Raw genomic sequence first — 27,853 nt, 5'->3', positions numbered from 1 at the left:
ATAAATAGGGATGAAAATGGCAAGCCTAAACAATACTAAAATAATTATATTTTAAGCAGTTATAGTCAAACAATTTAAAATCGTTCACATTTTGTAGTTCCTTTTGTGCATTGCACATGTCTTATTAAGTTTAAAAAAATGCACAAGCTATAAAAATGTGTATATTTTTTTTTATAAGAACCAACCAAAAAAACAGAATTCAAAATGTAGAACTCTACTCTATTGAGTGTTCTCAATTAATCTTTACATAATGCGTATACCACTACAGATGTACAATATGTGTTCTAATACTTTTAAGCGTCAAAAGAAAGAACAACTGTAAATATTTGATATGACAATTAACGTTACAATAACATAGGCCAAACTTATATAACTCCTAGCAAACCATAATTTTCTCTTATTTGTCCATTGGAAATCATTTTAACCTTTTTTATGTTACATTAATAATGAATATGAATTCTTTTGCAATTAAATTAATGATAATAATCATTACATTTAGTATGATTTTTATTGATGCTAGTGCCGGTAATTTTATAATTTATATTATATTTCTGAACAATTAATATTAGTCATCGAATATTCGTGATTGTCGCAAACTATTTTCTCACGAGGAACTCCTCGGAACATTATTAAAAAATGCAAAATGTATATACCTTATATCGTTATAACGTCGATCATTAACTAACTGTTTTATTTCAGATTGTCCAAGCAAGTCTTCATATTTATATAAACTATTTAATTTAAATATAAAATATTTTGTAGAATATGTTTGTGTATAAAAGGTCTTAACTGGTCATAATTAATACTATTCCCGATATTAAAATCATCATACCTAACACTCAATACTGATTTTAATTTAAAAATTTATTTACAGACAGTTTAGCATATGCTGGTTTCTTTTGTAAGTAGTATGAAGATCATTTTCTAGATATATGTTCAATATAATTTGATTTGTCATTGTATAACATAATGAAATTTACGATTGTTTTTCTATTGCTTATTAATGATCAATGACACATCATATCTCATGTTACGACTTTTAAATGTATTGTTGTGTTTACTGACTATTTACAAAACAAATAAAATACAATAAATAATAATATTATAAATATTATTACAAACTGTAAAATAAAGAAATAATTACATTTTTTCAATGTATTGAAAATTAATCCATACAATATCAATTTTAATTTTCAACGACTTTTGGGTTTAGCTGAAGATAATGGATTACTAAATGTTATTAATTTATTTTCTAATATTGGTAAGTATTGAATACTCGTTAACATTAATTAAATCATAAAAACGGCAATGTGTATTTATAATATTGTGGTACTATCGATTAGATTAACTTGATTGTCAAAATTTTGAATTGTTTTAAACTGAGATCTATATAAAAAATTGGAATTTTTTAAAAATTATTCTACTAAAATTATATTTCTTCATATTATAATTTTAATAGTGTTAAAAGTTGTTCAAATTAAATAAGCTAAATAACCTTTTATTTTTAAGCTAATTTCAAAAACATAACTGTATTAATCATAATAATTGTATTATTTTTTTTCTTTTCATGTTTGTGTTTAAGTCAATAAATATTTAAGGACTAGTTTGAGCAACTATGAATCAATGATAATAGACTCCTGTAAGTATAGTTATTTTATATATTAGGAATATACCGAAGTACATCTTTATTACATTTAATTTTACATATTTAAAATTTATTTTTATATTACAAATATAATATACCTATCTTACGTAGTACCTACCTATGCATGGAATATAAAACTGCTATACTATACTTAATGGTTTTGTTGATTGTATTTAATTCATTACGACATTTATATTAAATGATTTTAATAACTGTTGATTCTTTAAATAAATGTGTTCTACTACCAAATAACTAGACGAGTAATGGTCCATGTACAACTATTTATGCTGCATGTAATAGCTTGTGGTATAAATAATTTACGTCACAAAATATTCACATAATATGTTTTTTTTTTATGTGAAAAAATTGTTTATCTAATTCAAAATTATGGCTGCAATATTTTTTATTTTCTACCCGAAAAGGCACATGATGATATTAAATGGCGTATAACTGATTTGGCGTACCCGACAATAATTGTATTTTACCTGTCTATACCGATAAGGGCACCGATAATCATCGATAAAGAGTGCGGAAATAATATTATGAAATCGTCCACAAATAGTACATCTCGAGAACTTACAGTGTGCGTACACATATTTTGTGAAACTATATTTACTGAACATGGATTTTGAAATTAGTGAAATTTTCTAGTCACGGCGTAGAAATGTTTTTATTAGTATAAATAATTTTAAACTAACTAGGAATCGTGTTTAAAAAAATTGTGATTTTTATTTTCGTTGTCCTAAGATTTTTTAAAGGGAAAGGATACTATGCGCAAATACTTTTAACAAGTATTAACTATTAACAATTATACTAAAAGAATGTCTCTATGCAAAAATGATAGTTGTTTTCTAACTTTGAGCTAAAAATTCACACATCTCCAAATTTACTTTCGTAATATTCAATTTTAAAATATTGTATAGGAATTTCGTTTTAATTGCCGTCGTACCGTAGTAGTATTGGGTAGTAATAAGTTAGAAATAACACAATGAGATAAACAGCTAAAGTGTACGGGCTACCGATATAGTAACGTATACATATATCAATCTGTATAGTCGATTACGACTAAACGGAGACTTTTCGAGACGTACGATTGTAACTATTATCTACTGTAATATGCCATAAGGTAATGAACACTTGTGTTTATTTCAATATGTGCATTTATATAATGACTAAAATTCAATTAATTAATCCAATTTATTTGTAATTGTTTGTTAATTTATGAATTGATCACATACGATTTATGACAATCATTGAATTTTCTACCAAAAATTACTTTTTATACTTAACTATTGTTCAGAGTATTGATGCGCATTTGATGTAAGATAATTTGGCGCAGGTAAAATTAACAATGTCCAATCGATATTTGATTTTTTGCCATTTTGGCATAGGTAAATAGACGATGCACAAAATGATATACTGCCGTTTTCATGGTTCATGCTTACGTGCGACGGTCTGATTACTTTATTGCGTCCGGATGACATACATTTAATAACTAAATGCTTTACACTATAACTACGTGTATCTGCATATATTTGTATTAAATTTGCTGTTTGATTTCTTGGACCCAACGCCATACATTATCCATTTATAAAAAGTCAAAAATCATAAGATACAACCTATATTACTTTTGATATATATTTAAATATTTTACGTTCAATTATCAATACAGAGTGTATCAGATGTAGCTTATATGTAATGTCGTCGTAGTCTAATGCGATGTATCCACTGCAGTATTTATATATTATATAACAGGGGTGGCCAACATGAATGGTTTCGCGAGCCACATGTCTAAATATATATATATGATACAAAGAGCCAACATTTAAAATAATAATAATAAATAATATATTATATTATATTATTATTGTTATATTGTAATAAGTACATTATAATTGTATAAATTAGAAGCGAGCCGCATATGATGATGACGTGAGCCTCATGCGTCTCGCGAGCTGCAAGTTGGCCACCCCTGTTATATAATATAGATTATAAGACCTCGTAACAACAGCTTTTAACAGCGAATTTAATTATTTTCTTTATTGATTATGATCATTATTTATTCTGTTGGTTAATAATTTCTTTATACCTATTATTTTAATTGACACATCCTATATTTTTTTCTAGATGACGAACTATACACAACAGATCGTAAGTTTTAATTATATTTTTGTACCGACTGGGAACAATATAGGAATGATATATATATTTAACTTTAAATGTAACTAGCGTACTATGTTTAATCATAAAATATTTATATATCGTTATACAATTATATTGATCAATTGTCTTCTCGGTCATGCTACTTTTTTTTTATGGCAGGCATGTAACGTCAATCTATTTATTTTTAAGACCTGATTGGTAAAATAGTAAATACCATTATCATGTGATGATTAATAATCATTTGAAATTTTCATTTTTTTTATTGTTTATATTTTTTTTATAAATACAAGGTTCCTCATTAGTTTTTCTTATAGATATGTATAATTTTTAAAATATTTACAAACAATTTATTTTTATATGTTTTTAAAGTTCAAAAACACCACAACTAATAAACTAGAAGTATTTTATAGATATTTTAATATGAAAATTTTATACTTTTATTTATTTATACTGTTAGAGACCATTTTGGCTCAGAATTGTTTTTCGTATAAAATAATAAAAAATTAACACATTTTTTTATTTTTTGTTTCACACAGTTATATTTAAAAGTACTGATAATTTATTACTTATGCCCTCACCACTACAAAATTACCAACTAGATACAATTTTTTATCAAGAAACCCTCAGAAAAATTGATGATTGATGTAGTTTTATTGATTTTATCAAAAAAAAACACACATTATATTATTATATAAACGAATGACATTCATAATTCCACTTAAAGTTTACATGTGTGGTGTTGGTTGGCATTTGTAACATTCTGGTGGGGGGGAGTGAGTGATACATTGGTACATTCAAATAAAAGTGTGTGGCTCAACTGGTTATTATATTTCATATAATAAAAATTCAGTACAATACTGTCTCATATTTTAGAATATAATTATTAATTTGTTTGTATTATATACAATAAGTATAAGAAATACTATCCACATTTTATAAACTTTACACTAGGTAAACAGATTGGTAAAAATGACATGGGATACTATATAATTAAAGGGGCAAAAAACAAAACATTTTGGGACAAATTTATTGTACCCCCCAACCTAAATGTTACATTGTGCTGATAATAAATTAATAAAGTAATGTATAAAATAAACTGCTCAAACTGATCAACCTATTTTCTTAAATGTATTCTTCATGTTTATTATTGATATTTTATAAATAATGGTTCTACCTTCAACTTTATTAGAGTATTGTAACTTTCATCTTCAAAATTCACATTCATTTTAAGTAGAGTAACTAAGGCACATTAATACCAATAGGAGAAAATATATTTTAGGGCAAGGGATGCTGTAGAATCCCAGCACTCCAGCCGGTCCGTGCCTGTATCTAGGTCACATTAAGGTTCTCTAGTAGATTTAATTTTAAAATCAAATTGGAACTTATATTATATGAATACTTCTAAGAAAATAATTCTGATCTCTTTTTTGATCAGCAGTGTTTAGAAATAAATTATGGAAATTATAATTTGGGTCCTGGAGATATAGTCTTAATATACATATTTATGTTTAATACCTGGTTGGTATATTACAATTTTTAACCCTTATCGATGAGTGATTTATAAACATTTGAAATATAATAATCATACTAGCATATAAGTTATAAAATCATTATTCAAACCGTAGATTAATAATGTCTGTACATTGATATAAGTTAATAAATTAACTCATTTATTTTTTAGATACTCCGAAATCAGATTCAATAAAAGAATGTAAGTTTTATAAGTTTATGTATGATGATAGTGTAATTTCCACGGTGTCACGATTCACGAAAAACATGATGAGGCATTGAAATGAATCTATTAATAATATTTTAGACGAATAAAAACTGTATTTACCATTGTGTAATAAGACTAGTGTAAATCATATTTGTCGAATTTGGTTTGGATAATAAGCCATTGTATAAGAAAAATGGTACCGAGAAGGGACAATCTATGGCCATCTAGAAAGCTATTCTTAATCATTTTGTTACTGGTGGACTACTAAATGAATATATATACTTCTAAGTTCTAACACCCATTAAACAGTAGATAAAATTTGAACAATTGTTCTTTTTTTTTATTTTAATATATTATTACTAGACTTAGGATGCAGATGACTTTTGCATTTTTTTCCTTTGATTCTATACAATGGTTAAAATATAGCTAAAAATTTGTTTCACGCTCCATTAATTTAGATTGTTCTAATTTTATTTTGCATTTTTTTGTTTTTAACGTGATTTTTTATAGTTTTTGTACAATGTGGGGCATTTTTCTCAAATTTTAGATTTTAAATAAAATTTGTATAATATTTAAAAGAATAACCTTAATATAATTATTGTGGGGTTTCTGTTGTGATTAAATTTATCGCGTACCGATGAGATTTGCTGCTTAAGTGTTATATACATTGATTAAACAAGTGCTCTTCTGACATATACCATTTATACAGGCTTATCGAGTATTATATTTATAAATTATATGGAATAAATGTATATTATTGTTTATTAATAATATAATTCATATTTTAAATAACCTAACCTTATTATCACACCCATATCTCTAATAAAAATTATTGTTTATAAATACAGTTTTTTCACTTATTTAATTAGATTTTTAGATAATGTTTTAAGTTCATTTTTGAAGTTTTTCAATACCCTAACTCTAATTATAACTAATTATCCTCGTTTACAGATTCGGTGTATAAATATAGTATAGAGTTTTTGGAATTAATACTTTAGAGAAGTGATATATTGTTGACTGTATGAAAAACAAAGATTTTCTAAATCTAATCCGTTAATTCTTAATGGTTAAGACATAGTGACTTGCTAGTGACATACTGCTCTTATTATTTTCATTGCGAATACAAGTCACACTAGGAAAATAGGAACTGTAATCACTTCAAAGTAACAGGGAAATTAGTGGGATTAGTTGGAAATTTGAATCACACAGAATCATTAAAATATATTCTCCTGTTTGCTGTTAATAGTTATTTGTCTTGTTTTAATTATATTCGACATCAATTGGTTTGAATGATTTCGTTCTACAACTTTGGCATGTTTAGATTCTGAAGAAGCAGTTTAGGGGAGCCAACTTTTAACGTCAATATGTGCGGTGACATTCCAGCAGGCTCCGATGAATTGACAAATTCTATCGGATAATTTATAGATTGACCTCTTCTGTAACTCTATTACCTTTGTAAATTGATTTGAATTTCTTGAAATTACTCTGATTTAGTCAATTTCTCTGCTTGCATCTAATGGTTGCACCATGGTAAACCTTCACGGGACAAATCAATCATTTTTCATAAAACATGTATATATCGAATATGATGTTTTTCAGATTGATACTAACTTTGGATACCTATATCAACATCCATTTATTTACCTACTAATTATACCTATTAATCTTATACATGGAGATTTATCTATAAAATATATTTTTTTTTAGGTAGTATTGATGTACTTTACATGCATTCAATTATTTTTAAAATGAAACAAAGTATGTATCCACTAAAAAAATAAAAATCAATCCATAAAAATACCAGAAATACATTTTAATGAATTTTAAAATATAATATTTATTATGTATAATTGTATATTATAATTAACCACACAAAACTCATATTTCGTAATATTATCATTACCTATATAATAGTGTCTATTTTTCAGTTTACCCTAGGAAAATACAAATTTTATCAAATTAATATAAACAGCATTTTACTTTTTGGAAATTCATCATACTTAATAGAAAATGTTATTGTTGATTTAATTAAAGTTTTAACAATAGAACCATAAAAATTGAATATACAATAGCGTGTATGATATTTATATTATGGTTATAAGAATTGTAATAATTGATTTAATAGTATATTTATTTTTCGGTAAAATAGTGAAAAAAGGAAAAGTGAACATCATAAATATTATATGATTTAAATTATTCCTGAAAATGTTACTGTCTGAAGCAATAAACTAATACTGTGTTAATCTGCGTCCCGCGACACCATATTTCAATATTGCAGCGGTCATATTAGGGTTATACTAATCAAACGAATGTCGTTCAATGTGATATACTACATTCAATTTAATATATTAGTCGATGAACCATAAACGCTTTACTTCTATAAAAAAATAAATTCTTATATTGGTTTGTGATATTAAATTTTATTTTATTTTATTAGAATTTAATATTAAAATTATAGTATATTAATTTAACGGAGCTATATATTAATATCTATATTGTTTTAGCTAAAATAAACAATGTGGAAACGTGGTGTAAATCATATGCAGGTACTAGATGTAATAAATAGTGATAATAATCTGTTTTATAATGCTGTCCTTATGGTGAACACTAATTTTATTCAGCTTTGGATCATTTTAGAGCTGTGCTGGATATGTTATACGATTTTGAAAGATGATTGCAAAATAAAATTTAAAATAAGACAGTTTTAAATACAGTAGAACCCGTTTAAGACGCTCTCGCTTAAGACGATTTCCCGGACTAATACGCTTATTTTTACGAGTCCCTTGATTTTGACAACGTTTAACATGGAATTAACTCTGGATAATACGCTCTATGTTCCCGGATAAGACGCTCGCCTTGTCAGTTATATTAATATAAAAATACATCGTATATACCGTATCACTATTAATAACTAAATAATAACGATAACGAATAATGTGTACGTGTTGTTGGAGTGGTTTAAACCAAGCACGTACTTTAAATTTACCTGTGAATGGTAACATTGTCACCGAAAAAGCACATGAAATTGCTAAACGTCTTAATATTGATGAATTTTCTGGATCTGGTGGCTGGATTGATCGGTTCAAGAAAAGGCATGGTATTGTATATCGACAAATTTGTGGCGAAGCAGAGTCCGTTAATGACGCTGATATCGCTGCATGGAGGTGAAAATATTTTTCCGAATATTTTAAAAGAATACTCTTCTAATGATATATTCAATGCAGATGAGTTTGGATTATTTTTTAAATTGATGCCTGATAAATCTTTGGTGTTTAAACGTGAAAAATGCCATGGTGGCAAACTAAGTAAAGAACGTCTATCAGTTTTGGCATGTACAAATGCTACTGGCTCTCAAAAGTTAAGACTTCTAGTTATTGGAAAAAGTAAAGCTCCGCGTTGTTTTAAAAATGTATGTACATTTCCACGTGATTACGTATCACAAAATCGTGCTTGGATGACAGGTGATATTTTTATAAACTGGATAAAACAATTAGACCTCTCTTTTAAAAAACAGAATAGGAACATATTACTGTTTGTAGATAACTGTCCTGCACATCCTACTAATATTCCACTTGAAAACATAAAACTTGTTTTTTTACCCTCAAACGCAATAGCCAAATTACAGCCTCTGGATCAAGGAATTATCAAGGTTTTAAAACAAAAATATCGAAAAAAATTGGTTTTACGATACTTGAAAGAAATGGAAAGTAAAAATCCCCCGAAAAAACTTGACGTACTCGATGCATTACACTACGTATCTGCAGCATGGGATGAAATTACGGCTGATGTCATTAAAAATTGTTTTCGAAAAGCAAAATTTGTTGAGGGTGATTACAGTGCCGTGGAGAAAAGCAGCGAAGATTTTCAAGAATTGGAGGAGTTTCCAGGATATGCAGAAATTGACGAGGACGTCGCCACAAGTAACATTAGAAGCATTGACCAGATAATTACTGATAAAATTGCACCGGCTGATGTAACTTCTATAGATGAAGAAAGCGAAGACGAGAAAGAGGATGATACAACACCGATTCTCCCAGTAGTAAGTGCACTTGATTATGTTAATGAGCTAAGAAGATTAGTTGCATCTTTTGACGACGCCGATGAATCGTTAAATCATCTTAATAAAATTGAAAACTTCCTGTATTCAAAAAACATCAAAAATATGAAACAAAGGAAGATAGATGATTTTTTGAAATAAGTAATATAAAATAATATGCAATATAAATGTAATAACTCACTCAGCAAAGTAAAAAAAACATAATAGGTACATGTTTAATATGTACAATATGTAAAAAATTTTTTGTAAAAAATATGTAAAAAAAAATTTTGTTCCCGCGTAATACGATTTCCCGCTTAATACACTATTTTTAACTGGTCCCTTGGAGAGCGTCTTAAACGGGTTCTACTGTATATTTTATTAAAAGATTTTAATATTTAAACATCAACATTTGAATAATTTCAAAATTGAAATGATACATTTCACGCGCTCTACTTTTATAACGAATTAAATTCTTGTATAGTTCGTGCAATTAAATAATTGTATAATAATAATTTAATATTAAAATTATATTATATTGATTTAATCGGTTATTAAATATTTATATTTATATCGTTTTAGTTATAACAATTAACCCAGATGATTTGTTACCACCAGATGCAGGTACTAAATATATTAAATAATAATAATAAAATTTATAATAATAAGACATTATTATTGTTACGTGTTGATCACTAAGGGCCTCCTCTTTCTTTGTATACTTTCACTACCTACCACTACTCTTTGACTTCCTGCAGTTTTCGGAGTTCTTTTGGTTGCCTCACTCACGATATTGTTTATCTAACCTAATAAGTAAGTTTCACTACAATACATTTTTTTCTGTACTTTTCTATAAAAAAAAAAATGAATGAACAATATTGTTGAGTAATCCAATAAGGTGACTAAAATAATAAACCTAAACCATTAATATTCAAGATCCCATGACCGTACTTTAATTGGATTCGACTGTAGTACAGTATTGGTGATATCATTACCTTTTAAAATATTTGAATAAACGTATTCAAATATTTACACGACTATAGACAAGACATGACTAATGTGCTAATGGTCTCCAAAAATCCACACAGTTAGACTACAGTGAACAGAAATCCTAATTTTTATTTATGAATTGTAACAGATTTCTACTGCAGTGCAATGACTGTTTTCCTGTAAATTCGTATAAAAAAATCTATAAACAGCATTGTTGAAAAGATAACCCAAAAATGATAGTAAAATAATAAACATAACAATTAAAATCCAGGAAAAATTCTATGTTTAAATTTAATAGTCTATAGTATAGGCTATATGAACTGACCCATAGTCGACACTAGGGAGGGACTTGGGTGGGCTTAGCCACCCAGTTTTATATGTTATCAATACTAGTGATGTAGGGGTAAAGCCCACATGGGTTAGTGATATCAATATAGCCTACCCAGAAATAGAGCTCTAGTTGCGCCTATGGTCTATAGTCTATACAATAGTATATTATTATGCAGACTTTATTAATATTTAAATGCCGTTAGTTCACACATAGATAAAAATTATCGATTTTTAAAAAAAAAAATTAAAAATTAACATTGATAAGTTATCTTTGTATCTCAAATTGAAAACATAGTTAAAGAACAACTAGATGAATTATTTGTATCAGGTAAGTCTAAAATATATTAATTATTTATTAAAATATACATTTTACTCTAAGAATTTGCTCATAATATCTTCAATTAAAAAACGATTGTAATATTTTATTACTACAAATTTCAATCACAAATGATAATACCTTTATAGTATATCAAACTCAATATGATAGCTGATTTACATTAAGTTTTATCTAAAGTTTACTAATATTGTTTAATCATTTTTTAGTATGTTAAACATTTTTCTTAGAATTTATGTTAATTATCATTACTACACCTTAAATCGCTTTTACAATATTTCTAGGATATATTATAAGTTATGAATTTAATAATTTCATTAGTTGATATATATAGTATCATTGATAATAATTAATTTAATAATTTTTTTTGGTCTTATAATCAATCAAGAAATAATAATAATTACTGTAGCATTTTGTTTTTAATTTTGTAGTCTGTAATGGTAAGATGTAATACATAAATATATTTATTATATGATTATTGATAATAAATAATTCTAAAGGATTAAATTTGATGAAATTTGATTATATTTGAATTAATGCTGTAGGATAATTTTAATATAATAAACATTTGGTCATCTTACAATAAACTTCATTTTAATTTAATTTAATGCACAAATAGAAACTATTAATTTTATAAATCTAGTTAGTATGTCATGATATTTTATATTGTTCTAATAAATAATCTGTCAATTTAATATGATTCAAATATCTTCATTACAAAAATTACGAAATTTGATTTTAAATCATTTTTTTTATCTGCTGTCCTAATAAGTTCATGTCAATCTTTATTTCGTATATTAATTGTACTTTTAAATATATTTAATATATATTGTCTTTATAGATGATCTAAAAGAAAGAGGATATGTTTGTAAGTAGTTAATTCTTATTAAAAACTCGATCTATATATTTATATAATATGTAAGAATATTAGGTATGTGGTTTAAAAAGTGTCTTTTAATTTCATAAATTCTATTGAATTTTCTTTTATATTTTTTTACACTTTTTGTTTATTACTTATATTAACTAATTGAATTGTACTTTGATTAAAAACGAGTGATGGTCAAACTGCAGCATTCGTTGAAGGATGGGATTTAACAGAAATGTTCAAAACATAAATTAATAAGTGTATTATTAATATTACTTATGAACGTCACGCCGTATTTAATAGCAGTATATTGGTATATAAATGCCATTTAGTTTATATTGCCATACTCTAAATCTAATCAGGTTTCATATCAATATATCGTTAGGGGTTTACATTAATAATTTAATTTCAAATTAATACCATATTTACCATGTAAAGTTAGCACTATAAATAATAAATGATTTTTGTCGCTGTGTAAACTTGTATTATTTAGAAATAAAATTATAAATGAACCAAGACTTAACTTAAAAATGTACTGAAATTATAAAAATAAACGGTGATCATCGGTGTTTTATCCAATGTGGTCTTCTGTTTAAATTACATCTAAATAACAATTATACAGTTACTTTTCTATGTCAATTAATATATTACTACAAAGAACCACGTCATTTACCTCGAAAATATATTTTTATATAATTAACACAATTATTAAGTAGGAACGATATAAATCAAATACAAAAAACTATTCTATAAAAGGTATACTGTGAATAAAAAAACTATCTAATTTTACCAACATGTTTTAATGACACTGTATCACTATTAAGTAAAAATACAATTACAAATTACAAATGTAAATACTATATTAATGGATATATTACACTGGATAATAATTTTGCTTAATTGCTTACTACAGTGTAATAATTTTAAATAATTATAATAAATTGATGTATGTATTGACGCAATTATAATCTTTATCTATCCATGAGTACTATACTACTATAAAGCAGCAAGTTTGTTAGGTTAGGGTTTGTTTGTAGGAAGTAATCGTTGAAACTATTACACCGATTTTGAAATTTCTTTCAAGGGTTACTTTTCAATGTGAATTAATATATTACTACAAAAAAACCATGTTATTTATCTAGAAAATTTATTTTTATTAATAAACACAATTATTAAGTAATAACGAATAAATCTAATACAAAAAACTATCAAATTTTACTAAACATTTTTATGACATTGAAATCACTATTAATTTACAAATTTAAATATTATATTAATGGATATATTATACTGGATAATAATTTTGCTAAATTGCTTACTACAGTGTAACATTTTTAAATAATTATAACAAATTTATGTATATTGACACAATTATAACTTATATCAATCTATGCATACTATAATACTATAAAGAGGCAAGTTTGTGAGTTTGTTTGTAGGAAGTAATCGTTTGAAGCTATTGCACAGATTTTGAAATTTCTTTTACCACTAGAATGTTAAATTATTTCTGAGTGAGGCTATAAAGGATGGTAATTTATAATATTTGTTAATCAATACTGAGGAAAACGGACCGATGCGTTAGTTTGACGGCATCCATTTTTTTGTTGTTCTATACAAAATGCCGCAGCAATTCATATTCATCTCTAAAAAAACTTAGCTTAATGAACTTTGACTAATAAATGCTGCTTTTAAATAGTCACAATTTGCAGGGAAAACTCCGATCCGGAGATCTATGTTACTTACGTTGATACATCGGAAATATCATCTATAAAGTAAAGCAGAAAATCAAAAATATGAATTATCCAAACTTATTACGTAATATAAGAGCGTAAGGTAACCGAATTTAATACAAATACATTTTGTACGGCCTGTATAGGCAACGAAGTTCATAGGGACAGCTATATAATACTATATCATATAAAAATAAATGTTTTTACTATGCACTGACTAATATCATCATCAGTTCTAAACCTGTTTGTGGAAAGGAAAACTAATGTTTTGTCAAAACATATTTTTGAATAACAGTGCAGTTTGTCCATTAACTAGTTTTTACTTGAGTTTACTTATAGTTTTAACATTACCTGTTTTTTAACCCGAGTACAATTCAACTAAAATAAGTGTAATTCAATTGAATTTAAAGCATACCTACCTATAATTATTTTTCAGATGAGTTAGGAATATTCAACTATGCATTTTCCAAGAAAGAACCTTGTGAGTATTATCATATTTTAATTTTAAGAAAACAATTCTTCTTTACGGATATGTTATCAATAATACAAAAATTAATTGTATGTTAATGTATGTTATATGATTACTTTACAATTATATTATTTATTAGTACAATATACTATAAAATCTTGTGATGGTCAGTACTAATTAGTAAATATTGCCTATTTTAAAATACCAACCTGACTATCCAACCATCACCTATTTTTAACGAGCATTATATGAATTTTAAAAATAAAAACTTCCTTATAGCATACAATTCATACTTTTTATTAATTAATTTACTTAGCTTTAAGAAATTTAAGTACTTAATTGTTGTAAAACAGTATAAATTAATGATACATAAGGTCTTCAGAAGTATAGGTTAGGCATATTTCTAATTTGTAAATAAGGTCTAATAAAAGTGTATTACTCTGTATGTATTTCTTATTGAAAGGTTATTTACGTTGTATACAATAACAGTATAACAGATTGCTGATTTTGTGACTTAAAATTGGTTTTAGATAACATATAGGAATTGAAAATTTAATTTTTTTCAGCATTATCATTACATTATACTAAATATCTTTCCGAAGCGCATGAAAAACGTATGTACTATAATTATTAATGAGTATCAAGTAAAAGCTTATGAGAATATTTAATTTGGTGACTAATACTATTATTATTGAAGTTGACAATGCAGAAAACGCATCGAATATGGAGACTGGTAAAGTAAAATTTTTTAGCATTATTATCATATTATACTAATTATCTCGATATTGACCTTATTTTCGCGAAACTGTACTGTATTTCTTACAAGTAATCAAGTTATAAATTCAAAAAATTCAAAGCATAGAGTAATACCTACTGTTGATGATTAGTAGACTACTATACATACGATAAATTACATTAACTATATATTTTGAATTTATTGTCTCCTATAAAAAATATGATGCATTGTTTTTATAGAAATATATTATACCAAAAATATACCAACTGTTTTAATTTGTTTTTAAAAAATATGGAAGAGGGTATTTCGCAATAAATTTTTATAAATAATAAAAAGAATTAAGTTGTGTTAAAAAAATAAGATTTTGCTACTTGAGAGTAATATTTAATAAGATTACCATTTCTTATGTAATTCTTACTAATTTTTAATTTTAGTCAAGATACTAAACTCAACTGAATGGTGTGAAATTCACAAAGGTATGTATTTTTGTATATTAATACGCTATGTATTTTGTGTCAATATTTTTCAAATACCTATATTATATTTTTTACATGTTTAAACCTTAAAATCTTCTGAAGAGAATGATATGTACTTTTTACATAAATTTTATTTAATGGCGTTAAAAATCAAGGATTGTTTATAATATTTTGATATGTTATTATTTTAAAAGCCAAAGCATTTTAGTTATTTTGAGATAAAATAATTGGTCTTAAATCACTATACCTATATCATATTGATTGATTTGCGATAAAAATTTTATTTGTGTACATATAAATGTATATATGTAGGTATATAGATCTTTCTTCTACTTTTAATATTCGTTTTAGATTTTAAAATACTATCAGTAACCATTGTTATCAAATTATAATATTATATTAATTTTAGGTATTAATCTTAAAATACTATTAATGACAATCGTATCTTATCACATAAATTTTAAAAATTGGACTTGTGTCCGCTAATAAATAAATAAATATTCAAAGTATACTTAGAACAATTTCCAATTTTAACCAATTTAGTTGATACCTATATGTATCATAATTGCCTAAATTTATATAAGTACTTTAAACACACAAATTATAAAGTCGAAAGATATCATATCTTTCATTGACATTCTAAAACACTAATAATACGAAACGTATTAAAATAATCATTTATAAATGAGTACATAGAAATAAGATTTTAATCATTAAAATATCAGGTAAAACGGTGTGTAACTAATAAATGTTCTATAATGATGTAAAAATAATTATTAAATTTTGTCTAGGTGAAATGCTAGGTTATTCAAAGGAACTAAGAGAAAAAGTAGAAAGTAAAAGTTTATCATAAATAAATTTTGATTCAAATTCATTACAATTAATTAATACCTTTCAAAAATTGCAAATTATTTATTATGAATTCAAAGAAGCGACGACGCAGTGTTTAAAATTAATTTTCTGGATTAAAAATTCTTATAAAATAACATTCTGCGCGTAAAATTTTATATTTTGTATAGAAATATTATGATTTAAAGGATTAAAGGATCGTGAGGCAGTATTCTTAAGTCACGTGTTTGAAGGTAAGGAAGGAATAGAAATTACTATAACGTATATAACCAATAATATTGATATTGTTTTAAGTATTTATTATTTTTCTTTTTAGACATATTATTGTAATTGCTTATATATTATATGTATAATATGTTAGTAAATTATATTAAAACTATTTAACCAGTTACATTTGATATTCAGTGTGATAATTTATAAATATAAAATAAATAATAATACAAATTTTTTTTAATATTCTTAAGTGTGCACTGGTAAGATATTTCGTATAAGTACCTACATTAGTAAATCTACTAATATTTATTTTATTTATATTAACTATGATTAGAGCAATCTGTTCTTTGAAAATTGAATTTATCAATTAAAATATATAAAATCAAACATAATAATATTACAATAATGTTGGAATATAACACATAATATCGATAAACGATTATATCACCTAAATGTATTATAATTTGTTATATTAGAAACTGATCAAATTTTAATATTGGAATATCTACTAATAGAACATAGTTATATTTCATTTGTAAAATTTTAATCCGTAGGAACGTAGGAATTTATTATTCGTTATTTGTTGATAGTAGTATGATTTGAATTACATGATGTATTGTGGATGAATAAAATAAAAATTTTAAAATATCTTTTACATATTGACGTTGAAATCGTCTCTTATCAAAAAAAAAAAAAATAGTAGGCAAAAGGTGTAATTGTATTGACCAATATGTAATATAAATATATTGTTAACTTTAATTAAGACAAGGACACCAAAAAATAACTCGATTAAAATATGATTCCTAACCAAAAATTATAATATTAATAGAGTAAGTACTTTGCACCACTAAAATTATCAATAAAAGGCTGGCAAGCTGCTAACGTCTTATAACTCAATATCAAAAAATTTTAAATAGTATAGGTACTCAATGACTGTTACATTTTTATTTTGATTAATTGTATTTATTATTTACTCTTTAAGTACTAAAATATGTATTATTTGTCCTAATAGCTATATTAAAAGCTGATGGGTTCACTTGTAAGTAACTTATGAATGACGATAATTTTATATAGGTTAATAATATTTTTCTATATTAAAATTAAAAATGATAAAATTGTTGATTATAAATATGAAACTAGTACATGGATATTACAGAAATCAATTACCTATATTAGTTATCTAAAACGTATGAGTGTATTAAATTATTGTCTAGATTGTAAAACAAAAACATTTTTTTTCATAGATGAAAATGGATTAGATAATTATAACTTCTCTATAAAACAATCATGTAAGTGTAATAACTTATTTAAAATTATTGAATCCATTCTTCAGATGGCTACAAGAATATTTATTGATGTCTAATTTTTGTTTAGTTCAACAATAAGTCATGTGAAATGTATATTTTGTTAAATCTAATAGAAATTAGTCCATTATTTGCTAAATTCGATGGAAATTATTCCATAAAATATGTTTTAAATACAATGTACAATTTATCTTTTTATTTCAATTTATCTATTTATTTTATAAGAGAATAACTTAAGAAACCCCAATGAAAACAAAAAAAAATGAATTGAAAATGAATTTAATGATGTAATAGTATATTATGTACTATGATCTTGAATATGTTTTATATTCTTTAAAGTTTTCAATTTTCAGAAAAATAGAATAAAAAGATTTAAGTAAAAATATTTTTAAACTCGTATCTCATATTTATGTGTATAAATCATGATTTTTTTTTTTTTTTTTGAGCATTTTTACGATAAAATATAGAACATAGATTATAGGATCACTTACAAATCTGTTTTACCTACTATTTATACTTGGTGATATATCACTGTGTTTTCTAAGGAATTTGTGGATGATTTTGTAAGAAAAATATGGGAGATACAAATGTTAATATCGTTTAATACAGGAAAAAAAAAGCTAATATAACTACTGAATATACATTTATTTATTCCCCAAACGACTAATATTAATAGAAACATTTTCAAAATAATATATAGAGTCTATTCTATATATATTATAAAACATAGGAAATACGGAACTGATTACCGGATCTAAATGGTTTCTATTTTGCGTGTTCATACAAAATACCTAATTTGTCTATAATCATTTTTACAGATTTTATAGAAGCATATAAAAATTATCTTGATGTAGAGGCTTCTAAATGTAAGTGAACTTCAAAAAGAATAACATTAATATTATTAACATGGCACGGTTATTTCGAAAGGTGTTTCCCGTAAAAAATTACACGTAAACCAAACATCTTCTTAAACGCTATCCATTATTGAAAACCGGAATTAAATCTGATTAGTATGGTTATTGAGAAACTCTTGAACCAACGAGGTAAAGGTATTTGTTATAATATAGATAGATATATAAATAGATACATATTGCAAATAATTTAAGAATTATGCGACGAAATGGTCCGGCGGCAAAATAGTATACATTTTGCGGCCAAATGAAACTGTGGCGAAACGGGACACGACTCATTTATCATAGTTATCATAACGACGAACTTGATGAGCTTTTAAATAATAGAACTATAAAATAGAGAAAAATAAATCAAGATAGAAATGAAGGGAAATTGTGACGGTAGCTTAAAATTTTAGCGGCATACAGACGATAAGTGTAATAACAATAATACAGAAATAATAATACAACTGTAATTCATATACGTTGAACGTTCTATGTACTAATAGTCGTGATTTATACTAAAAAATTAATTTAACTTACAATGTTATGAAATGTATTATACAATTAAATAAATGTTATATTCTCATCAAATAACAACAATATTTCTCTATGTTTCAGTGATCGATGGACTTGAAGGAACGGTTGCCTGGTGTAAGAATATATCTTGTTAATTAGTAATTGCATACCTACCTAATAAATTATAAACAGTGCTTGGAATTAAATGTACTTATACAACCTATGTATGTACCTATGTGTGCTAAAAATAGTCGATAGATGTAATAATAATTTACATTACATCTTAAATTATATCAAATTTAATAACTCCGACTGTATTGGATTACTATTGCTATAATTATTAATACTATCGATTATTATTTAAATTTTATTCGTTAGGGACGTTTTTTACTCGGCCATTTTTCCGATGTTCAGTTTATTTCGTTATTTCTGATAATAAAATGTCCAAAGATGAGAATTTAAATTTATTTTTGATTAATTTAACTTTCAGTACAAGTAGGTACTTTTAATGCTACAGAAGTAGTTATATTGTTACAATTTTCAAATAGAACACATGTTATGAAATAACTTAGCCTAAGTAAATAGTATTATTATATTGTATAAATAATATCTGTATTGCTTTTTATTCCAGGTCGTAATAACCATTATGCAGTAGGTAGGTAATACTGTTATTTTAAATATTGAGAGAAAATTAAATTTTTTTATTTTTGTAATTTGCTAGGAATATTTGAATACATACCTTTAAATTTATTTTGTTTATTGAGTTATACAAACTAAAAATGTATATCAATAATAAGGGAACATTAGTATACTATTAAAATCATAGATTACAAAGTTCTTCATTGTAATAAACTAATAACATAAAGTATTAAGTAAAAACAATTTATTTGAATAATTAAATAAATACCAATTTACTATATTTATAATGCTTATAATTGGACACACATTAAATAAATACTAAATGGGGTTTCGATTATTTAACTTAAACAATTTAATTTTTGTAATACTATTTTGTTTATAGTTATAATTAAAATTTAGCGGAATTTGGTTATATTAAAATATTCCCTTCCTTAATTCCTCAAGAAGATTGCGAAATGTTTGAATAGAAAGTAATTTAATTGACAATATTTTTTGAATTTAAATCAATATAGTTATTAATAACCAAACTTCATAAGAAACAAATTCAATTACAAAATATTGCATTTATTTAGAAATAAATTTGTTTACGTTAATTTTTTTATTCTTGAAAAAGGTTAGATTTATAATTAGGTACTTCATTTAACTTTTATACTAATATACTGAATTTTATTTTTATTCTAGGATGTCTAGGTATGATTACACATTTAATATTATACAATTCTATATTTTAGATGAAATAAACTTAACAATTTTTTTTATAAATTAACTAATTAAAATAATTATTTTATTATTAAATACTTCCAAAAATTATAGATACATATTTTAATAATACATAATAATATGTTCATAGGTGGAAATAACATAGAGGTCCCCCCTGGCTTACGAAGGTTTATCCCCAAAATAATTAAAATAAAAAATTAGATATGTATATTACATGTTAAAATTAAAGTGATATCAAATTGTCATTTATATTTAATTGATACTTAAAAAGTCTGAGTAAAATCTACTAAATTAACAAGTTTACTACGATATTTATAGATTTTTTATGCTACGGATACGTTTTTGTTAGATATGGACAACATATTTTATCTGAATCTCTCTTAAATCAAAGATTCCTACACTTTTCTACTTTAAAGAAAAAATATTATTATTACTATAATCAATAAATGCTTTGAAATTATTGGGATTCAAACATTAAACGCATATAAAAATAATTGTTCAATCCATTATCTGAGTAATTTGAAATATTGATACAGAACTATTTGTGATGAATCTATTGGTGAACGACAATTTTTTTTGTATTTTGTTGAAATTTTAATTAGTTCAAGTTATGCCAACTGAATTGAACTTAAGATTTTTTTTGTACAGTTCTTAAAACTTAAAATGAAAAATAGTTTTTATATATGTTTTTTTTAAATTTAATTTTGTACAAATTCTTCTTTGATCCCAAACTTTATTATGCGTTACCTATTATTATAGTACGTAATTGGTTCAATACGTTAGTGGACGGTAGCTAAAAAAATACGGGTATAAGTTTTAGTGTCGTAGAGTATTTTCTTTATGTTCTGTACAGTTAGATCATTAACGTGATAAAAAGTTCTTTAAAAATGTAAAATATTGTATCGTGGTAAGACATACGAGGAGTACAAAAGCATTGGATGCAAGCTTTTTGCAACTGAATACTTAAGTCTCTCCTCCAAATATAATTTAATGAGTACGTAAAGTAAATAATAATATTGTATTTATAATACATAATATTATCTTAACAGATGCTCTTGAAAAATCTGGATACGTTGGTAAACATTATAAATTCATTATTATTTTAATAAACACTTTTAACCATTAACCGTAATTATAATATTTATAGTTATTGTTTTCCTTATAATACAACTTACTATGGCAAAAAGTCCTATTTGATGTTATTTTTGAGTTGTCACTGATTAATGTGGTATAATATGGATTTACAATTATTATTTTTGATTTAATATTGATGAAAAGATTTGAGAATAAAAACTTAATTTCAATTATTAAAAAAAAGGGTTGGCAAGTGGGGATCGCTCTGCTGTATAGAAGAGTATGTCACTAGAATGGATGTGTTAAATTTGAATGCAATTGTATACAAAAAACGATTCATAATCACTAATATTAAACTTATTTTAATGGATATTCAATTTATCCTTAAGCATAAGATATTAATGTTGACCTATAAAAATTACATGTTGAAAGTTATTAAAAATATAAATTTATTTAACCTTTGAACTATAGCCAATATATGGAGTTAATCAATTCTTAAAATCAGTGCAATGTGTGTTTGGATAAAATAATTAATAGAATAGTGTAATTTTAGTGATTTATAATGTTGTTCCTGACCAAATGACGTTACATCGTAATTCCTGATGAAAATTTCACTATTTTGAACTTTTTGAAGAGAATAATTGTTGATTTAGATGATTACTGAATGAATAAAGTATTTTGTGAACCAATTTCTAAATTTGTTATATTAAACTATAATTAACTTATGTAATAAATGAATTGGTTGGTTTTTTTAGAATGTAACACTGGTGAACAAAATTACGTTATTCTCGAGGTAGCATTTCAACAACGTAATACATTAATCGGTAAATAATTTAAAGCTTTCTTATCAGTTTTAAAAGATTAGTTTTTATTTTTATAAGTTCATATTTAAAATTATATTTAATTTTTATAATTTGCATTGGTTCAATTTCTATAATTATGAATTTTGGATCTAAGAAATGTTGCGCCTAGAACTATAGTCAAAGTAATACTCTTACTATGTACGCTCTTACCTTAAAGTCAAAAAAATAAAACACAAATAAAAAGTATATAAAATGTTGAAATATTTATATTGAAATTATTGTATTGATATACTAATTATAATGTATATAATAATATACTTTGAGAATAATAATAATAAACAATAAGTTATATTTATAGATTTCAGCAATTACTACACTAAAAGAGCATATTATTTAAATATAATTAAGGCAATTCATAATACTGAAGGTAAGTTTTTTCTTATACTGAAGGTCTTATCGAGGTTAAAATGATTTAACCTGATACGCTACTAAAGTCTTTAGGTAATGCTATAAATTAAGATAATTATATAATAATGTGCCCAATATATTTCGATCATTACCTACTTAATTCACATTTATTAGACAATATAGTATGACAAACGATTGAAAAATTAGTTGTTGAAATGGTGAAAAACGATTAATTTAAATAATTTAATAATTTAATAATTAAAGTATTTTTTAATATTTTCCTTGTATTGTTGATCTTTCACATACATGTATCTTTATAAATAATTGAATTGTAATTTAAAAATATAAATATAAATAATTCTTGTTTAATAATACGTATATTGTAATATATATCACTGTATTTATTTGTTTGATATTGGTTGTATGCCACCCTTCCCACCACAACACAATATTATGCTACAATATTGAAAAAAACTATTTTAAAAAAAGTACGAGCATATCCAGAAAGTAAGTGTACTGAGGCTCTCACGACCGCAGGGAATATTTTTTTACTATGTTCGCTACACTGCTGTATAGCTTTACTCATCTTCTTTACAAAAAGACCATAACAAGTTCAGTACGTTGAAAACTGTGGTCACAAGAATTTTTCTCGTGAAAAATGTCGATCGAGTCTGCCGCCACCTCCTCCTTTGTCCACTTCTCGACCACCCCTTCACATCCTCGTCAGTAGAAAATTTTTTTCCACCTATGTGCTTCTTCAGGGAAATGAACAAATGGTAATCTGTCAACAAAAGGCACCCGGTCGGGGAATACGGAGGGCAAAACATCCCATACAAATGAGCCCAAAAATTGCTTCACGACATTGGCCGTACGCTGGCGTTGTCGTGCAGCAGGCAGACTCCTCTTGTTAACAGACTCTTCCTTTTATTTTGAATAGCTCTCCTCAATTTTTTTAGGGTTTCACAATACCTTGCTGCTTTGATGGTTTACCCCTGAGGTAAATATTCAATCAATATGACGCCTTTGTGGTCCCAAAACACTGATGCCATGATTTTTTTGACTGAAATGTTGGTTTTGAACATTTTGGTTGAGGGTGAACTATGGTGTGACACTAATGTTCGGACTGTCTCTTGGTTACAGGCGTATAGTGTGTAACCCAAGTTTCATCTGCAGTAACAATAGACTTGAGAAAATTATCACCCTCCAGTTTATAGCGTTCTAAAGAGGTAATGAATGACGGCGCGGATTTCGCACTCGGCGGCAGACTCGATCGACATTTTTCACGAGAAAAATTCTTGTGACAACAATTTTCAACGTACTGAACTTGTTATGGTCTTTTTATAAAGAACAAAAGTAAAACTATACAGCAGTGTAGCGAACATGTAAAATAATATTCCCTACGGTCGTGAGAGCCTCAGTACACTTACTTTCTGGATATACCTCGTATATTATTTTTTCTTATTAATAGTAATTATATTGTCAAGTTTCATAGTATATAGTCCTATATTTACACCGCATAATCAAAATACAAACTAAACAATTATTTTTAAAAAAAAAATAGAGATAGCACAAGACTACTGTGTGAAGCTATTAGATGAACATGACATGTATTTAAAGAATGAAACACAAGGTATATACGTATATATATAAATTATACACAATGAATAGGTTTATAAAAAAATATTTGATTATGTAGAAAATTTCTTAAATTTTTTTTCTAAAAATATTATCAACAATACGTTATTAATAACCTATTTACTTTATTTACATATTATATTTCATCTTTTAAGTAATTCCCAATATTTCACTCTTTTAAGAACTTCAATTTATACTCATAATTATGACTAAAATATTGCAGTATATAACAGTCCCAGTACAATAGACCTAAATATACACCACATATAACACTGAAAATGTAGACAATAATCATAGATTATAATGATATCATGTATATGCAATTGCAATTTACATCTACTTGATTAGGGTTAATATAATAGTTGTTTATCTAATTTATTTTGAGTTCATAAATTTAGATATGTATTAATCCATAATACGCTAATAATAATTCTTAAACATACTTTTTGTTTTGTTTTTAGCGATGTCTAGTACAACTGAGTTTTGCAAAGACTATAAGAAATAAAGATTATACATAAATCACTTAAAATAATTAACTAAGATCTAAAAAATAAGTTGTAAAATCAGATTTTTTTAAACTATTTGTTATTAATATTGTTAATAAATTTATTAATATTAGTTTTTACAAAAATTCTGTAATTTTTCATATACTATTATCATGTAATTAGAGTATAAATAATTTAAATAATTTAAAATAATTTACTCAAAATACTCAAAATACTCAAGAATTAGAATAAACTAATAAAATAATATAATAATCAATAATTGTGTACTAATAAATCAAATAGTTTTTTTTATTGAAATTATTGAAATTATTGAAATTCATTGTTAATTGGTATTAATTATTAATTATTTATTATTATTATTTTTTTTTTTTAGGATAAAATCTTTAAATTGGCAATACTATTTTCTCTTTCATCATAAATCAATAAGACTATTACTGCATATCAGGATTACTTAAAGCACAGGGTTTCATATACAAAAAGATTTCTCATACATCATGATAACTTAATCACACTAATCATAGGATATCTAATTCACTAGGATTACTTTATTCACAGGATTACTCATAAAGTGGGACCTCCTTTTCATCACGATTACAAATCACAGGGTTACTCCAATAACAGTATTTTTCCCACATCGGGATAACTAAAATCATAGGATTTATACACCAGGATTTCTCATTAAATTATTACTAAATTTTAATTTATAATATGTATGCAACAACAAGATATATTCCATTTTAAATCACACCATCGTCTTAAGCACATAAATATACCTACTTAGGATTATGAAAAAAAAAATTCTGAATTACTATTATAAGTTACTAAAATCATTGTATAACCCTTGTAGTTAATGCTTAACCAATAAAGAAAAAAAAATCTTCTATTAATAATGTATAAATGTATAATTATGTCAATTATAACAAAGGTTTTAGAGTTAAGAGTATTTAGACTAACAGACAGACAAATAGCAATAATTGTTATTTATAATTATATTTTATAGTTTCCCGGAATTATTATCGATTATAGAAATAGAAAATTATAAATACATGGCGTATACATTTAAAAGTCAACCAAATTTAATGAATTAATTATCTTTTTCAAAATGTATAAAATTGCTGAATAAAATTGGAACCGAAAAAAATTATCTACCAATAAAAATATTGGTATCATTTCCGGTTTAGGTTTCTAAGAAAATCAAAAAATGGTTTCGGGCATATTCCAGTTTCTATAATTTTGATCCCAAGCCTTTATCGGAATTACATGGCGAGACAAATTATTCAAACTTTATTCAGTAGTTATTTTAAAATATAATATGTGTCTACATTAGAAAAGAAAGATTATATAGGTAGTAATCAATAAAAGTTCTTAACAAGTATTTTTAAATCTGTTATTGAATATCAGTTCAACTGAATAAATACTAAATATACTGAGTATTATGAGCAACAAAATAAAAAAAAATAGAGATAAATTCAGTGTGAGCTTAAAATCCAATATCGTTAAAATTAGTAATATATTGTCTATACGCTTTTACACAAGAATCATGTCCAAAATTAAAAAAACAACTTATGATTATAAATCATAAAAATAATCATTAGAATTGTCTAATTTCTTCATAATTATTTTGATTTTGAGATTTATTTATGTTTTTAAAATATATTTATATGCCAGTTAATGTAATGAGAGCGATAATAGCGATAATATATTTGATCAATTGCATTAAATATTGTAAATTATAAATTATGTCTATTCCGTTAACAATAAGAGATTTTTAACATTCACACACTTAATAGATACTTACAAAAGATAATATTATTATAGCGTGTAGTTAGGAATAAAATATTAAATACACAGTAAATACATGGTCGTCAAACCATTTCCAAGCCCTATTTATTACATTGAATGTTAATCAATACCTGATATGTGAATTGATAGATATATCATATTTTATGATTTAATCAGATTGATATAAAGTATCAATTGATTCTATTTAAGCTGTTAAAGCTATTAATACTTCTGTGTTGATGTATAGCAGAGATGGGAAGCTCAATGCTAATAGAGAGCCAATTTTTTGAAAATGGAGATCTAGCGGCCAGAGAATATAAAAATCAAAAACAAAAAAAAAAGTCAATAAAATTTACAATTTACATTTATTTTATAATTCAATATTAGATAATAATTCATATATATATATACGTTTTACAATATAAACTATGTCGGTTTTATAAATATAATTAAATAAAATACAAAAAAATCCTAACTTTATATTTTGTATAAAGTCATTTTAAATGTAGCACGGGTCACCGAGTCAGTTAAAAATGGTACGCGGGCCGTCAGTTGCCCATCCTTGATATTTAGCGTAAATATTTCAAAAAAAGAGCGAAAAATACTAAGACATTGATTAATTAAATAAAGAAAATAAAAAATCGGAAAAAAAATGCCTCTTTATTCTTTAATATATTTGAAAAACGTTTCACTCAAATTGTAAATAACATTAATTTAATTAAATGTTTCATAATTGTTTTTGTATCGTGATTTCCCATGCAGTTATATTTTACATTTTTAAGCTTATAAAATATATTTTTGAGCATTTTTTAGTTTACACTTTTTATTTTGTATGATTAAAAATAAATATAATTTTCAATTTTAATTTCGGCAATAAACCTATAATTTATATTATTTACGAAAATGTTTTAAAAATACATTTTATTAGTAATAGTTTTTAAAATATGCTATCTACATAATCTATGCATCATATTTTTTTATTTATTTAAATGTGTTCGATAATCTATACTAATATATAAA

At 24.9% G+C, this 27,853-nt stretch overlaps 2 protein-coding genes and 1 long non-coding RNA gene across 3 annotated transcripts; all 3 read left to right on the top strand.

Moving 5' to 3' along the window:
* Positions 1–403: 403 nt before the first annotated feature.
* On the top strand, positions 404–11,765 carry LOC132918954 (uncharacterized). The gene is made up of 11 exons (XM_060980311.1): positions 404–525; positions 875–901; positions 1,214–1,261; positions 1,583–1,639; positions 3,773–3,796; positions 5,490–5,519; positions 7,233–7,283; positions 8,030–8,071; positions 10,144–10,185; positions 11,177–11,209; positions 11,761–11,765. Exons 1-11 carry the CDS (start codon positions 447–449, stop codon positions 11,763–11,765), a joined length of 438 nt encoding a protein of 145 aa, XP_060836294.1. The 5' UTR covers positions 404–446.
* Positions 11,766–12,052: 287 nt separating this feature from the next.
* LOC132918953 (uncharacterized) lies at positions 12,053–21,584 on the top strand. The gene is made up of 14 exons (XM_060980309.1): positions 12,053–12,083; positions 14,247–14,291; positions 14,846–14,893; positions 14,977–15,012; positions 15,450–15,491; positions 16,283–16,327; positions 16,529–16,573; positions 17,566–17,592; positions 17,798–17,842; positions 18,676–18,723; positions 19,369–19,401; positions 19,898–19,921; positions 20,587–20,595; positions 21,538–21,584. The coding sequence occupies exons 4-14, from the start codon at positions 15,003–15,005 to the stop codon at positions 21,582–21,584; spliced, it is 375 nt and encodes a 124-aa protein (XP_060836292.1). The 5' UTR covers positions 12,053–12,083; positions 14,247–14,291; positions 14,846–14,893; positions 14,977–15,002.
* A 7-nt stretch (positions 21,585–21,591) lies between these two features.
* LOC132922865 (uncharacterized) lies at positions 21,592–25,348 on the top strand. The gene is made up of 5 exons (XR_009661069.1): positions 21,592–21,701; positions 22,455–22,523; positions 22,861–22,929; positions 24,472–24,540; positions 25,007–25,348. It is a non-coding gene; the product is annotated as an uncharacterized LOC132922865 (long non-coding RNA).
* Positions 25,349–27,853: the final 2,505 nt, after the last annotated feature.

The sequence above is a fragment of the Rhopalosiphum padi genome, chromosome 2, assembly GCF_020882245.1.
Source record: "Rhopalosiphum padi isolate XX-2018 chromosome 2, ASM2088224v1, whole genome shotgun sequence".
Lineage (NCBI taxonomy): Eukaryota > Metazoa > Arthropoda > Insecta > Hemiptera > Aphididae > Rhopalosiphum > Rhopalosiphum padi.
This window is presented reverse-complemented; position numbering and strand designations above follow the sequence as displayed.